This window comes from Squalius cephalus (genome assembly GCF_949319135.1).
Source record: "Squalius cephalus genome assembly, chromosome: 25".
Taxonomy (NCBI): Eukaryota; Metazoa; Chordata; class Actinopteri; order Cypriniformes; family Leuciscidae; genus Squalius; species Squalius cephalus.
This window is the reverse complement of record NC_137146.1, coordinates 6,249,124-6,265,762: the sequence shown is the minus strand read 5'-3', so window position 1 is coordinate 6,265,762 and position 16,639 is coordinate 6,249,124. Positions and strand designations below refer to the sequence as shown.

Here is a 16,639-nt window from a genome sequence, read left to right as displayed (position 1 = left end):
AGTGTATGTGTTCTGACACTAAGTTTGAATCTGACTTGCAACATTTTCTGTTGCTGAAAATCTGTTCCCAATTTTTCCTTAATTTTTTCCTATTTGCCTTTTTTTCCTGTTTGCATAGGGCGTGCATAGACTAGTTGAGTAATCGACTACTTCAACCTGTCGAAGCCATTGAGCTCGATATCCGTAACTTCACATGTCAGTGTGCATGATTTTTCTTTATGCAAACCAGCGAGGCATGACCAATGCTGTGTCCGAAATCGCCCCCTATACCCTTAAATAGTGCACTATTTGAGGGGACAGCTATTTATAGTGGTTTCCGAAACCATAGTGGACATTATTGAGTGCTCTCATTCGATCAAACAAAGCACCACAATAATGAGTGTACAACCATTGTATGCTCAACGGCTAGAGAATACCCATAATGCACTGTGAGAGTCGTGCGCCAAATGAGCTGAATCATCCATCCATCCATTTTCTAAAATATATTGGTGGAGTAATGTAGGGAATAGTGAATGAGGGTATAGGGGGCGATTTTGAACACAGCTCAAGTGTGCTGTGTCCTGAGCCAAAGCATAAACCCCACCCTCTCCATGTAATCGAGTGGGACACGAAACCTAGAAATCCAGTTATACTGCCAATTATTTTTTCCCAAAGATCAGTAGTTCTTATCATTCTGATGTATGTTCAAGTGTTCGTTTTTTTTGGTTTTAGTTAGTTCGATGCTATAAAAACGGGACGTAACGTCATGATTGACAGCTGTGCTATTGATTTAGTCTTCTGAAGCGGGAGTGATACCCCATCTCGGTAAGACTCGGCCTCCAAATGACGTTAACGATGCAAGATGTCAACTGTTATTTCTGGGATATTTTGACTTAATTTTTCTATAGTGGAAGAAAGTGGAGACACGTCGTCCATCTTTGTTACAGTCTGGCAGGGTTCCTCAAATCTTGCCCTGCAGAGTTTAGCTCCAACCCTGATCAAACACACCTGAGCAAACTAATCAAGATCTTCAGTATCACTAGAAAATCACAGGTGTGTGAGTTTGATCAGGGTTTGAGCTCAAGGCCCTCCAGGACCGGATTTCTATGGTCTTTATCAAAAAGAGTATGTGGCAGGAGGACGATGACAGACTACATGAATTTTGTCTAATTCTATTATAAACTATTTAGAACTGGTTGAGTAAAGATCTAAGTGATGTGAGTACTGATCCGTTATTGTTTTTATTGGGAAATGTTATATAAGGAGGCTAATGTTGTATAAAACCCCCTAGGCTAACTGTTAAAATGAATTGTATTAATATACGTATTCACACAGGGGTGAATTCAGATTGATCGGAACACTTTTTTTGACACTTTCCAATCAACATGAATTAACCCTATTGTTCGTAGGATGTGTGTGTGAATTTACAACGTGTTATTTTTTTCCTGTTAAATACAAAATGAAACCTGTTTTTACAATACATGTAAGAGATGTAGCTTATGCAAACATTGGGCTGTCAATTAATAAACACTTGTTGACACAAACTATTATTTTAATAATTTATTATAAATGATAACATAAACCATGAGTATGCGATTAACTCAAGTAACTGACTAGGAGAAATCAGTAACTGTGCAACCCTTAATATTCATTCCTGTAACTCAAACAGTAGAGCTCAGCGCTAACTATGCGAAAGTCATGGGTTCGATTCTCAGAGAATGTGTAAACTGATAATGCGTACTTTGAATGTAATGTAAATCGCTTTGGAGAAAATATCTGCGAAATGCAGTGTAAATTCATTATTACAATACTGTAAATAAAAGTGGCGAAAGAAAAAATAAGTTGCTTGGATAATGCAGAAATATGCAGCTAGAATTAAAGTACTGATGGCTGCTTGGACGGGATGGGTTGTGATGGTGTCCTCGGGCCTTGTGTGGCAGTCTGTGCTGTTACACCTTGCTGCCTGTTAAGATTGCCCTGCAGAGACAGCGGGTAGCACAGTCTGCCAGCCCCAGAGAACTGCGAGTCAGGGACGCCTGCCAACACAATGCCCAGGAGAGAGAGAGGAAGGGGCCGAGGGCAGGAGACACACACACACACAGCCTTCCTCTGGAGCTCATTACAGCGACATCTCAACGCGATAGAGCAAACGTGGGCTGCGGTTCTGCAAAACCACATACCAGACGATCCCGCGTGCGCATGCATTCAGAAATCTGCCATTTCTTTTATTCTTCATTTTCATCTCTAAATAGCTGTAGATGGTAGAATGTAAATGAGATGGTTATTACGGCAACGTTCATCAAGCCGGGCTGGAGAGACTTCAATAGCTTGATGAATATGCATGCAAATTTGTTAATTAAGTTAATTATTCTGCTGAAAATTCATTTGTCTTCCAAGGACTTTTTTTTTGCGATGATTTTAACATGTTTCTCTCATTAGTCATGCTCCATGCTATTTAAAAGCACTTTGGTCCACTTTTTAAAAGTTTGACAGTATTGGAATGAGAATGGAAGATTAAAATAAGACAAAGGAAAAGGAAGGATTTTGTATATTACATCCTGTCTTTTGGGGAAAAGTAAATGTCAAAACAAATCAAAATCTTTGAATTTTAGACACATAAGACATTTTGTTATGTTTATTCATCAATATATTGAGACATTTGAAGTTTGAGAAATTAAATTTGAATTTGACAAAACTCGAATATTATGATTTTTAATTACGTTTTTGAAACGCTCATGGTGAAATGATACGTTGTAAATACATTCAGAAGCCGAACAAAACAAAACGCATTCATTACATTTTCTTAATGATGTTCTAAGTTTTAATACAATTGCTATTTGAAATGAGTGCGGCTCATTAGAATCTAGAGGAAGTGGGATTATGTATTTACATTAAGGCTGTTTGATCAAGACAAATGTTTGTTTAGTCAATTAGGATATTTACAGTAGCCTGTGTTCTGCCTCTATGGAGGAAATGTCTTCATCAGTGAATTTGCATGAAAACACAAGTGAGTTTTGCTCAGATCTGAAAATGGGAAAGATACCAGTGATTTTTTATGCACAACTTTTCATAAAGTTTACAGACATTTCCTTTAACCCTAAAACACAACACAATAAAATGTGTAATTTAAATTTTTTTTTTTTTTAAAAAACAGGTAAAACACCTGTGAAAAATCAATATTTTTTACAGGCTTTTCTTCGAGTGTGATGGATTACATTTTTGGATGGATGATTACGTTTTTGCCACCCTTTCCAGAAAAAAATAGGGAGATCAAAGCCATAATTATGAAAATGAAGCGATATAAATGCAGTACTTTTATGAAGCCAATTGGCTTCTTTTCTGAACAATGGAAAATCCTTTACAAATCTTTTTGGCAGATAAAAATCCTGTCAAACAATAATGACTCCACCTTAACCACGCCCATTTTGCTGTCCCGTCCCCTCTACTCATTAGGTGAAAGTGTTACTCGTTTCAGTGTAAAATGCTTTGTGTAAACTTATTAATGGGTTTTTCAAACATTTTGAACCGGAGAATCTTTTCATAACCACATACTTTTTGGATTCATCCAGTACAAGATACAAGTAGCCTACTTCTTTTTTCATTTTAAATTAAATGTTGGAATGTTCATCTTACAAGTGATTGGGTTGATTCAAATAGGAAATGTATTATATATTATATTTGATTATTTATTATAATCTTTATTGAAGATTTTGTTTTCAATGCATATGACGATAATGAATGGGGATTATATTCTTTAGAAACCCTTGATGAAAATTCACATGCCATTTTATTTCCACAATTCAGGAGTTTTCTCAGTTTAAGAAACGATAATCTATATATTTGACCCTACTAACACAGTACATCACGCAATGAACAAATATCTTTAGATCAAATCTATTTTAATGAGATGGATATAGAACATTTGGGTTTAAGTGTTGGTGTAGCATTTTAAGGTTTCAATGCAAAAAAACAAATGGCTAGATTAAAAGTGCAATGTTATCTTTATACAAGGACAATCTTTTTAAATGTTTTCTTATATGAAACTGAACAACAAATCCTTTCCTAGCCACAAACATGGCTGATATTGAAGTTCGATTCCGAAAGAATTCCAACAAAAAGCATGTTTGTCTTCTATCCAGAGCAGGTGGATGTATTCAGTCCTGTCTGTCTGTGTGTCTGTCTGCATGTTACGTGCCTGTGTGACTGTGTGTGTGTGTATCTGTCAAGTTGTCTTTCTGTGTGCGACAGGAGGCTGTAAATCACTGTAAATGTCTCAGAAATGCAGCGAGCAGCTAGGCTTCTCTGTAGGGGGTCGTCATCTTCTCCTGCCTCAAAACTGCAACAGACCGGCCCGACACGTACCGCAGCAACTGGCCAAAAACACAGAGACACATGCACATTCCTCATGTATAGAGCATGTCGAGGATGCACAGATTGTGAAAGCTTACGAGTTCACAGATACTCGTTGCATAACATAAAAACCTGACACTGATACACAGATCTTAGGATGTAAAGTCCTTAAATTTGGTTTAACATACACTTGTTTTTTAATCCTTATTTTTTTTGACAAATAGCTATAAATCTAGTGAGGTTCTTGCTGCTTACAATCAGATCCTAAATGTGTTTCTCACACAAAACTATTGTATCGTTTTATACTGACTTGAATATAGTTATACGTGGTATTTTTTTATGTGCCTTTTGTCCTTTTTTTGTGTTTGACAGACATAGCCACTATGACCTTTGTGTGGAAAAGATCTGCATGAAGAACTGCATCTCCTTTTGTGTTCAGCAGAAAACAGAAGGGCATACACACATTTGGAACGGCATGAAGGTGAGTAAATAATGATTTCCTTTGTTTTAGTTTGCGGAGTGTTTATAACTGAGCTCATGCAAACATTTCTGACTCAATCTTTCAGGGGAAATGTTTTAATAAAGATTGAAAGCTGTTGGAAGCTTAGTGATCCTGGTGTATGCCCTAGTTTGTTCATAGCCTATTTACCTTTTAATATCTGACTGTTGTATTTAGGCTTCAAAATACATAAAAGTTGTGTTGATTTGTGAAGATCATGAGGAACAAAACATGTAAGAATCATGAATTTTTTGGACAAAGAGCTTATTTTCTGTGACAATCAAAAAGATAGAAAGTCTTATTGGGTTTTTGTCGGGAAATTATGCACTCTCAGAAAAAAAGGTACAAATGCTGTCACTGGGACAGTACCCTTTAAAACGGGTTTAATATGTACCATTTAGGTACTAATATGTATACTTTTGGTACCAATATGAGGTACTTATGCACTCTTTTGGCACAAAGGTGTACCTTTTGAAAGGGTACGGCCCCAGAGACCACTTTTGTACCTTATTTTCTGAGAGTGTGCAAACCTACAAAAATCCATCATCAGCCCTCTATAGATCTTATGTAGCCCCGCCCCCTTTTCAGCCCCGCCCTCTTTTCAGCCCAGCGCTCTCTTCCGGTTTGTATTTCCACAGCATGAAGGTAAGATCTTACGGATTTATGAATGAACTGCTTGTTTTAAAATCTTCCCGGTCAGTTGACATCTGTTATGACATCCACTTCAAATGCTCATGATAACTTTCACTAACTCTACAATAAGTAAATCCACTTCACCAGCTAATTAGGCTAATCTTCGACAGCGATGGCATAGAAATATACAGAGCTACCGCCAAAAACGAAGGTTCAAACACAGAATTCTAAAGAAGGCTGCGCACTTGTTTCTCTGGCGCATAAGGTCTATAAGAACATATATATATATATATAAATACATAGCATAAACAAATACTGAGTGAAATGGACATTTTTGATTTGCTGTAATGAATAAAATATGAGAAAATGAGGTTACACTTTATTTTAAGGTGTCCTTGTTATAGTGTAGTTACACATTTAAGTACTGAGTAATACTACATGTACTTACTATAGGGTTATAATGGTTTAGGTTAGTTGCATGTAATTAAGCACAATTTATAGTAATTACTAGGGGTGTAACGATACCCTCATGTCATGATTCGATACATATCACGATACTGAACTCAAGATGCGATGCCTTATTATTGCGATACTCCAAGACATATGATAAAAGGTTAACAAAAAATGTAGTTGATTAAAATGCTAAATTTGATTTTACATTGTGGGTGTAAATGAATAGGCTTGGTCTTGGTGCTGGTAACTCAATGCACAGGACAATGGTGACACCAGAATAAAAATATTCATGATTCTGAAGCTGAAAATACAGAATTATTTTAGACGAATATGCTTGAACCTCACTAAATAATGTAGGCCACTTTTTACTGGTAACATAAGACATCTGGCATTATCAGGACCCACAAATATTCCCCCATTGCATTATTATACATTATATTCAATATTATATAAAGTGGTTTAATGTAGTACTAAAACTAGAATTTTTTCTCACGCAGTAATTTTTATTTTGGGTGAACTATACACAGTACATATTGTCACTATCCACGATAAATATTGTTGCATTTTTGTGTTGCGATATATCATGTCACGCTATATTGTTACACCCCTATAATTACTTTAGTAACAACATGTAACATGTGTAACAAAGACACTGTAAAATATAGTGGGTTACACTTTATTTTAAGGTGTCGTTGTTACAGTGTAATTATAAATTGAAGTACTGAGTAATATTAATTAACAGCATGTACTTACTATAGGGTTAGGGTAGGATTAGGGTTTAGTTGAGGGTTAGTTGCATGGAATTATGCATAATTTAGTGTTATTACTATTGTAAGTACATGTAACATATGTAACAAGGACACTGTAAAATAAAGTGTGTCCTTCGTGGTTAAGGGAGAACTCCGGTAAATTTTAACATTGAGCTCATTTTTTTGTAAATTTGGAGTGCTGTCAGTACAGAGAAAAATCGGTGTTGCCTACACCGTGTTATCCTCTTTTTAAAATTTGCACCGTTGACTTCAATGGGGCAAGTTTTAAACCTGCTTTTAGCCTCTTAACATCCTTGATGTGTCATTACAAGTGCCCAGCCAATGTGAGTGATTCCTTCAGAGTGAACGCGGGTGAATCTGACTGCAGTAGATGTGAAAGATATGAATAAAAATGATGTTATTTCAGCCAGCGCACATACCTGTATTTACATCCTGTTTTCGGTCGAAGTCCAGAGTAATCGATTATCGCGTTCACGCGCATAGGTTTAGTATGTATGATCATGCGCCCGAACTCGACAATCGACTACTGTGGACTTCAACCGAAAACAGGATGTAAATACAGGTATGTGCGCTGGCTGAAATAACATCATTTTTATTCATATCTTTCACATCTACTGCAGTCAGATTCACCCGTGTTCACTCTGAAGGAATCACTCACATGGCTGGGCACTTGTAATGACACATCAAGGATGTTAAGAGGCTAAAAGCAGGTTTAAAACTTGCCCCATTGAAGTCAACAGGGTGCAAATTTTTCGGTAACCGAAAATGATTAAAATATTTCGAAAAATGAAGAAAATATTGAAAATATAAGAAAAATGTTCTCTATTTTATCTCTTTGCTGTGTTGTGGGACAGCCTTAACCACGAAGGACACATGCGATTCTGCCTTAAATCTGACTAGAATCTCTTAGATGTAATAATTAGTATTCTGCCTACTGTTTCAAACAGCCTTCATGTGGAGAACAGGCCAAAAAATACTGTCTACATAGGCAACTCACTAGGCATTGGAACAGAGCTATTGTTTACTAGCATTGCTTTCATCCCCAGTTCTATCTATCTCCAGTCAAAGCAGTTTAACACTCTCTGGCTGACTCTGTGAAGGGTATCTCAGTGAACAAAACACGCGAGGTGTCCACCACGACCCACAAACCCCCCCAAAGAAGCAGCATAAAAAATCCAAAAGATGTAATTACGATAAAGTTGGTTGCGTCTCACCAATTAACCCGGTACGTATCTGAGCATGATGAAAAAAAAAGTGTAAGTGTGAACTTTTTTTTGCGTGCATATGGTATGCAGCCATTTTCAATGACTCCCTTCTCATCTCTAAAAACGGATCACTCGGAAAAACATATTGTAGAGACGCCAGACCTTCCGTTTCCCTGGCAGCTGCCGACACCGCGAGTACGAGCCAACGAAAACGCATAGTCCCCTGTTCCCTCTTTTAATTGGGATATTTTAGTGCTATTAGCTCCACACCTCCTTCCCCAAACATTACGGATGCAGATATGCACCCTGTCGTGGTCACTGAACCAGGTACAATCTCAGAAGTCAGGTGTCTCTGAACGGAAAGCGGGGATGTGTTTGGCAACCTGCTCTGTTGATGAAGGTTGGGCTAAGACTAGAACAGAAGAACTGGATGTATGCCATCATGTTGAGGAGCTGCTGTTTTGAGGTTGAGTGTGTAGAGTGAAAAGAGTGGGGGTGTTTGGGCTCTAAGGGGCTGACACCATATGTTATGTCAGCATTCATTACACTTTTATAGAGGCCTACAGTGCTTTGCTTTCAACGGAATATTTTATCTGTGTATAGGATGTGTCTGCTTAAAGATGTGTGCAGAAAACAGTTTTAATATTTGATATTTAATCTATCAAAAGTGATAAATTGGCAAGGTAGGTGTACACTGATATCAATTATATATCGCCATCTGGTGGTTTCAAAAGTACTGACATATAGATTAATTTGTACAGACAGCATTCTCACAAAGAGGCACATGGAGATCAGCGGATAAACAATGGAACTTCTCTCCTCTGAGCATTTCTGTCTTTCTCAAAGGAGTAAAGAATGATGAATCGAAATAAAAGAGTCTGCTGATAGCAGTAGGAAGGGAATTGGCTAAATTGAGTAATAGGGAAGATGGGGCTTGTTCTCAGCAACTATAGAGACTCAAAAGTTTAATTGCATTAGTAGGTTTATGTTTCAAACAACGAATACTTTTAACCCTCTGGTGCTCTTCGCGTGACGGTCAAAAATGACAGGTTTTTTTGATTTCAAATAAATGTATGTAGCCTAGTCCTACTATATTTTAGTTTGCCTAGATATTTTTAGGGGATTTTATGGTACTGAATTATATTTATGCAGTAGTTATAATCCATTTTTTCAGTTTTTGAGCATGAAATTTCGAACTTAAACTGTCATAAATCTTGGATGCTTTGGAGTAGCCTAGGGCTTCATTTTGGTCTATTTTTAAAGACGACACTTGGCAGATTATTGCTTAAGTTTAAAAAAGTGAACTTTAGTTAGAATTTTACATTTATTGTTATGAAAAATATATTTTTTAATTTGTATATGAAATATAGACTTTCCAAAATAGAACATCAAAACCATTCATCTAAACAAGTTGTGTTCCAAATGTGAGGTTGATATTTCTTTTTTTCAAGTTTTGAACCATTTCAATGAAGTAAAAAATTACATATAAAAAAATGAAGAAAAATAAACATAACATTTTTCAGTCAAAAATTACAGAAGAGCGTTAAATTAGAATACTTTTTGTAAATTCTGTCATCCAAACAAAAATTCCTGTAACATCATATTTTGTAATAGTTGCTGGATGAACAAGTGAACACTATAAAACTAAAATGGAATACATTAAAGCAAGAATAAACTACGCAATGTTAACTAAAAAATTAAGTATGTTCTCAAGCTCAGTGTTATTTATATACTATTGTAGTTTTTTGTCAAAAACTTTGTCAAATTTTTTGTCATTTTTGTGTTACTTTTAAATATTATTATTTAGGTTTAATAATTTTTCTTCTGCTGAAACTTATTTCAGTTAGTTGCAAAGACAACATTTCTAATTTCTGTTTAATTTAAGTTTTTTTTAGATCTCTAATATTTATATTTTATTTTATTCCAGCTTTACTTCAATTAACAAAAAAATAGTTTTAATATGTATAGTTAATGATAAGAACCCTGCTCAAGACAAGGGTATTTCACATAAATATCAGGTTGGCACAATAATATTGTATAAATAAATAATTTTTGATTTATTTTTACATGCGGTTTATCTGCGGTTTAATCACTGTGCAGTACCATTTTCATTCACTGCTTATGAATTGCTTTCAGAATTGTTTCAGGTTTTTTTTTTTAGGTATTTTTGTTTTGTTTGGTCAGCATGATGCTGGTTGTAATTATTTTCCCCTGATGACTTTCATTACAGATTTTACCTTCACCTGCATCAATGAATGGTAAGAATTCATAAATTCATTTCCTACATCTCAAAGTTAATACCAGCACTTTTTGGTGCATTTAACCTTCTGAAAAAATATCTTTAACCATACAGTTAATTGGTTTGCCGGTTTGCTCTCCGACTCGAGCATGTTTTACAGGGGTTCGGACAATCTTTAGCCAGTAACGACGAGAGACCAGCGTGCACATCATCTAAATCAACTAAACACCAGACTGTGAGACCAGCAAATAGGACTGATTTAAGTTGGAATTTTTCAGGGTATTAATTTGTTGCATCGGAAAACGGCGTGATGAATTTTCCGTCTCATTATATGCAAGCTGGACAGAGAAGCTGTTGCATGTATCTACTTTCCGGCCTGTTGGTGAGAAATGACAGCGGCACTTCCAATAAAGCTGGAGGTCGGGGTCAGTGTCACTACGATTATTTATGGCCAATATCATTCTGCAGAGAAACAGCATCTGAAACTGAATCACTGCTTATAGAGACGTGAGAGGGGTGAATGCTCGGGAATGCAATACCACACAAAAACAATAACAGCTGGCTGGCCTCTGGCTAAACACAAACAAAAATAATGGAATCTGCTGTCTGCCAGACAGGCATTTAACAGTTTTGTCCAATATCAAGCTCTCATGTAGAATTAATACATATGCATGCATAGCCATTCCTTTCTTTTTCATATTTAAACACGCAATAAAAACTCGGTGAGCTGTAAAATGTCTCTTCGAAAATTGATAAGAGATCAATTGTTCAGATATGAATGGACTGATTGTTAAAATGAGTGAGGGAAAAGAAAACAATAAAGCATTAAGAGCAGGAAGAGTGTGCTGATGAATGGGAGACATCCATCATTAACTCTGGTGGAGGTAATGGAGTGGAGCGGAGAGGACGGTGGACGGCCCCAGGCATCCGCACGTGCTCCGTCTGTTTCCATCTGATTCAGACCAAAACTCACTCGTTCACTTCTACACGTCTTAGTGGGAAAACTGTGTCTTTGCTTTTTACAAGCTGGACTCGAGGGGGAAAAAACTATGGTAACACTTTACAATAAGGTTTCATCATTAGTTAACATGAACAAATAATTCTAAAGCTTTTATTAATCTTAGTTCATGTTAATTTCAGCATTTAAAGGGTGTGGAAGAAATGTAATGTTGTATTATGTTTGCACTTAATTATATTCATAGAATCTTAGAAATATGATGGTAATTAGATTAATGTGGTGTCGATACATATTCTTATTAATATATGTATGTGTATGTCCTTGTATATGACCGGACAAAAGTTGATGTGACTGAATGTATGACCGAGACAGAGAGTCTCCATTCAAGGGTGTAATATGATTAAGTATGATAGAGAAATCTAAACAATATGTTAGTTATGGCTAAGCTGTATCTTGATGTAGCCTCTGGAAAACAACCTTGGGGGAGGAACAACTATAAAGAATGAAGGATACCCCCCACTCGTTGTCACACTCTGCAGGCACTTTGTAATGACTGTATGACTGCTGACCTTTCCTTGCAAGGGAATAAATATTTGTTAAAGACAATTGATCCATGTTTGTCTCTTATTCAGTGATGTAAAATTGTTTGCCACTACAAGGGATAGTTCACCCAAAAATGAAAATTTGGTCATCATTTGCTCAACATAGTGGAGCGGCTAAGTGATATAATCGTTCAGTTTATGATACAAGCGTGAAAATTGGCATGAGCAGTCTCCATGGGTCACTTGACAAGAAAATTGTCCGAGCCACTTGAAATTTCAAGATTTTTAATTTTTCAATATGGCCGACACCTTAGTGGAGCAGTTAAGTGATATAGTGGTTTATTTGGTGATACAAGCTTGAAAATTGGCATCAGCAGTCTCTGATGGTCACTAGACAATAAGCCACCCACAGCTACTTAAAATTTCAAGATGGCCACCACCTTAGTGGAGCAATTAGGCTCATGGCAATTTTCATGCTTGTATCACCAACTAAATGATTTCTTAAGCCTAACTGCTCCACTAAGGTGGTGGCCATCTTGAAAAATGGCCGCCATCTTGAAATTTCAAGTGGCTCGGACAATTTTCTTGTCAAGTGACCCATGGAGACTGCTCATGCCAATTTTCACGCTTGTATCATAAACTGAACGATTCTGCCAAACATAAGCACTTAGCCGCTCCACTAACAGGGCCCGTCAGCTATCATTGTCCATATTCCTCAAAATATCGTCTTTTAAAAGGGTTATCTTCTTCTTTTCAATATCTTCACCCAAAAATTGTAATTCTCTAATCATTTACTCACCCTTAAGTTGTTCCGAACCTGTATACATTTCTTTCTTCTGCTGAACACAAAAGAAGATAATACCTTCCATAGTATAAAAAAAAAAAAAAATCAAAAGTCAATGGGGAACAGAAACTCTTTGGTTACCGACATTCTTCAAAATATCTTCTTTTGTGTTCAGCTGAAGAAAGAAATGCATACAGGTTTGGAACAACTTTAGGATGAATAATTAATGACAGAATTTTCATTTTTGGGTGAACTATCCCTTTAATGGGCCTAGCATGATCTTAAAATGAATAGTTGAATTTTTTATTTTTAACAAAGTTTAATAAATACTGTAACAAATGTATTGCATATTGTAAGTTAATGTTGGTTAATGCATTAACTAAAGTTAACTAATAAGACAACATTGTAAAGTTTTAGCAAATCTATTGACAGATTATTTTGAGTAGCGAACGAATTGTTCTTTGAGTCTAATCTTTTCAATGAATCATTCGAACCGGTTCACAAAAAAATGTGAAGTGACTTCCTTGAAAGACTGACATCTCGTTCATTAACAAACCGAATGAACTAGTTCATCACTATCAATGATGAACATCTCATTCACAACAAGACATGGGGTTTAAGAGTTATGAATATGTAAAAGTGACTGATGATTATACCCAATTAAACTGATGCAATGATATTATTTAAACATTTTTGGTGGATGTTTATTTATTTAGTACAGAGACCCTGCACATGACATGTGGACGTATATATATATATCATGGTCACAAATTAAGAATTAAGTACCTAGTTTTACTCAATGGCGGACCCATGTTGTAATAACTCGTGCCCTCGTTTTAGTTAAATCAAAACAAGGGAACGAATTATCCTCGATTTACTAAACCAAAAGAACCAATTCTTAACTTGTGGCCATGGTTTACTATAACGAGAGGACAAATTCTTATTCTTGGCTATGGTTAATGATTCATTGACTTGCTTATAACACACGGGTCAGTGAATTCATCTTTTTTGGTGAAAGTGCTCCAAAGATTCAAATCACTTGGATGAATCAAAATGTCCAACACTGCGGCCTGGTTTCACAGACAGGGCTTAGATTAAGCCTTAGTTCAATTAGGACATTTAAGTAGCTTTTATGAACGTGCATTAGAAATTAAGATATGTCAGTGCAAGTTACTTTCAATTGAAATAGTAATGCATTTTAGTCCAGGACGTCTGTGAAACCAGGGGTGCAAGTTATGGATTATTAACCTTACACTTGTATATTTTGAGTTTGTGTTAATAAAAAAGCCTTGTGATTTCCCAGAACATGAAATGTCATATTCATTGAAAATAGTCAAGTAATTCCTATTCAGACAGTTAACTTCAAACTGTCTTTGCTCTGGTAAAGTGTTTGAAATGCCCATGCAGCCTTAGCAAGTGAGAGATTGGCGTCCCTTCGTCATAAACTCTATTCCATGCCCCTTAAAGCGGATTACGCTCATGTTTGAGCCTGACGGGACAGCCAGGACACTGCAGGCTTAGGCCACAGCTGAAAGGATTTCAGCCTTGACAATGAGCCAAACAAGAGACTGAACAAAAGTGGTTTACCAACCAAAAGCATTGTTAATACTATAAACCACTAACGAACGCAAGCTTTTTCCATACAAGACAATTTCCATCATGTTCATGTTTAACATGCTAAAAAGCATTGCTTTAATACTAAATTTCCACTGAAATGCACATCATTTCTGATTAAAGGCTTCTTTCAACTTCATGCAAATTATGTGTAATGAGTGCATGAAGTTTTCATTTTTTGATTTAAACTAGCAATATGTATTCAGATAGCTCAAAGTCTTAATACTTTGCTACATGAAATGTTTAATCTGTAGCATTCAACCAAGCGTTACGAGGAAAGAGAAGACAGTCACAAATGTTCAAAGTCACATAACTTTATTGTCCTTGATAAAAAGATTGTGCAATTGAGTGCATCTATCATAAAACGTTCACAAGCATCAGCAACACATATTCAGTATCTAATACGGACCAGCCTGGAATTAGTGGTCCGGTTGAGGTCATTATGAAGATTCGAGCATGAAAACAAACAGATTTACCCTGCTGTCAGTGTTGTTAGCATATGGTCACAAAAACCCTGCCATGAATATACTAGGATTGCTACATGCTGGTGCAGTCCTTTAGAAAGCCCTGGAGGGGCCACCATTTTAAAACCCGTGAACCTTCAACTGCTCCTCCTTTACGATGTTGATCTGTAAAATAGCAAAATGGAAATTAGTAATTACTTAAACTGATTTGAAGTCCAAACTAACCCATTTAAACATGTTTAAGACAAACACAGTATACTTCACCTCCATCAGAAATTGACAGATATTCTTCCTCTGGTCACCCTGTAACTGAATCACCTCTCCATACTCCGGGTGCTCGATCACCGTACCATTGCAGGCAAATTTCTATTGAATAAAACAGCACAAGATTACTCAACACCAAACAACACTTGGGAGAAAGGCTTGCAAATAACTAGGAGTCAGAAAGTACCTTCTTGAAGGCTTTTACAAGCTTCTTTTTATCATAATCATCAGCGATGCCTTGAACTGTGGTCAGTGTTTTGCGGCCGTTCCGTTGCTGAATCCTTATGTGGATTTTATCCTCCGTCCCAGCCGGGAGCAAGTCGTCACCCTTAGTTGCATCAGCAAAGGGATCTACAGAAACAATGAAACACTTCAGTCTTTGTTACAAGAAAACCTGGGGCTGTGAGATTTTTCCTGTTTTTCCAAGTTGCACACTGGGAATGAATCAAGTTGGAGATCATAAAGAACAATATCTGATTGCAGTTTGATAAAAAACATTTAACAGACATCTCTTTTAAAGAGTCATCATTTACTCACCCTCAAAATTGTTCTAAACCTGTATGAGTTTCTTTGTTCTGCTGAACACAAAAGATTTTGAAGAATGTTGGTAACCAAATAGTTGTTAGTCTCCATTGACGTCCATAGCGTGAAAAAGAAATGCTATGGAAGTCAATGGGCAAGCTACTGTTTGGTTACCAACATTCTTTAAAATATAATGTGTTCAAAAAAAGAAATGTATAAAACAATTAGAAGGGGAGTAAATGACAATTTGTATTTTTTGGACAACTACGCCTTTAAGGGTTTGCCACTCGTTTGAAACAATGAATAAACAAGAAACTGATTGACGATTCCAAAAGGGGGTTTTCGCGGTGATGTCATAGAAGAACCACCATTTTAGGTTCCCAAAAAAAAAAAAAAAATTAAACACCGGTCTTAAAATCATATTTTTCTTAGTGTGAAGAACATTTTAAAAATTCAATGAACCTTCGACCACAAACAACCTTTCGTACAGTGGAAAAGTGGATTTTACCAGTTCTTCGTCGAACCACAGATGCTAACGTTAATAAAGAACCTCAATTTTTTGAGGCCTTTCAAAAAAAAAAAAAGAATAATCTTACAGATATTGCGCTAACAGCAGTTTCACAAAAACATTTTTATAGATTATAAATGTAAATATAAAGTATATATTAAAAAAGGCCCCATTATTTTCCCTACGAACTTTCCCAAGCATAGGAATTCGCTTTTTTAATTTAAGGAAAAATAAAAACGCTTAACTTACTGTTTGCATCGACTATTTAAATAACATTTTCGTATCGATGCATTGGTGCACAGACACCAAACAACACAATGCTCAAGATGTTGTCCTTTTGTAAACTCGTGCAACTTACCGAAGGACTGGAGGTTCTGTATATTGGACATGCGATATAACTGCGATAACTTTAACAGATGAAAGATGTCGGCGATCAATGCCGTTTGGAGATGCTTGCTTAGATTTGTAGTTATTTTATAAATCGTCGACGAAAACAAAGAGCGGCTGCTTAAACCTGCCTGATGCAACTATCGCGTGGAACACAGACAGCGGAAGTGCTTGAATGCGCTGCAGAGAGCGATGACAAAAGGCTTTAAGTACATTGCCAGCTGTATTTAATTTAGGATCTTTCACTAAACCGATATAATCTTAAGATTATCTCAATAAAAAATTCATGATAATATATATATATATATATATATATATATATATATATATATATATATATATATATATATATATATACACACACACACTAACCTAATCTATTTATGTATATATAGTGGCAGGAGTATAGTACCATTGTAATGTTTAATATCTAATTATTTTATTATAATTATTTAGACTTTTTAATGA

The 16,639-nt window shown here is 36.0% G+C and overlaps 1 protein-coding gene across 1 annotated transcript; it reads right to left on the bottom strand.

Moving 5' to 3' along the window:
* Window positions 1-14,324: 14,324 nt before the first annotated feature.
* eif1b (eukaryotic translation initiation factor 1B) lies at window positions 14,325-16,375 on the bottom strand. Its single transcript, XM_079862867.1, has 4 exons — window positions 16,143-16,375; window positions 14,942-15,105; window positions 14,755-14,856; window positions 14,325-14,655 (listed from the first exon to the last, which is right to left on the bottom strand). Exons 1-4 carry the CDS (start codon window positions 16,171-16,173, stop codon window positions 14,611-14,613), a joined length of 342 nt encoding a protein of 113 aa, XP_079718993.1. The 5' UTR covers window positions 16,174-16,375; the 3' UTR covers window positions 14,325-14,610.
* Between the last annotated feature and the right edge of the window lie 264 nt (window positions 16,376-16,639).

What these genes read in the sequence shown, in the direction of transcription:
- eif1b (XM_079862867.1), bottom strand. Translation starts at nt 16,173, where the DNA reads ATGTCCAATATACAGAACCTCCAGTCCTTCG. An exon ending in TTGTAAAAGCCTTCAAGAAG is followed by an intron (nt 14,857 to 14,941) that starts GTACTTTCTGAC and finishes TTTATTCAATAG; the next exon opens with AAATTTGCCTGCAATGGTAC. An exon ending in TCTGTCAATTTCTGATGGAG is followed by an intron (nt 14,656 to 14,754) that starts GTGAAGTATACT and finishes GCTATTTTACAG; the next exon opens with ATCAACATCGTAAAGGAGGA.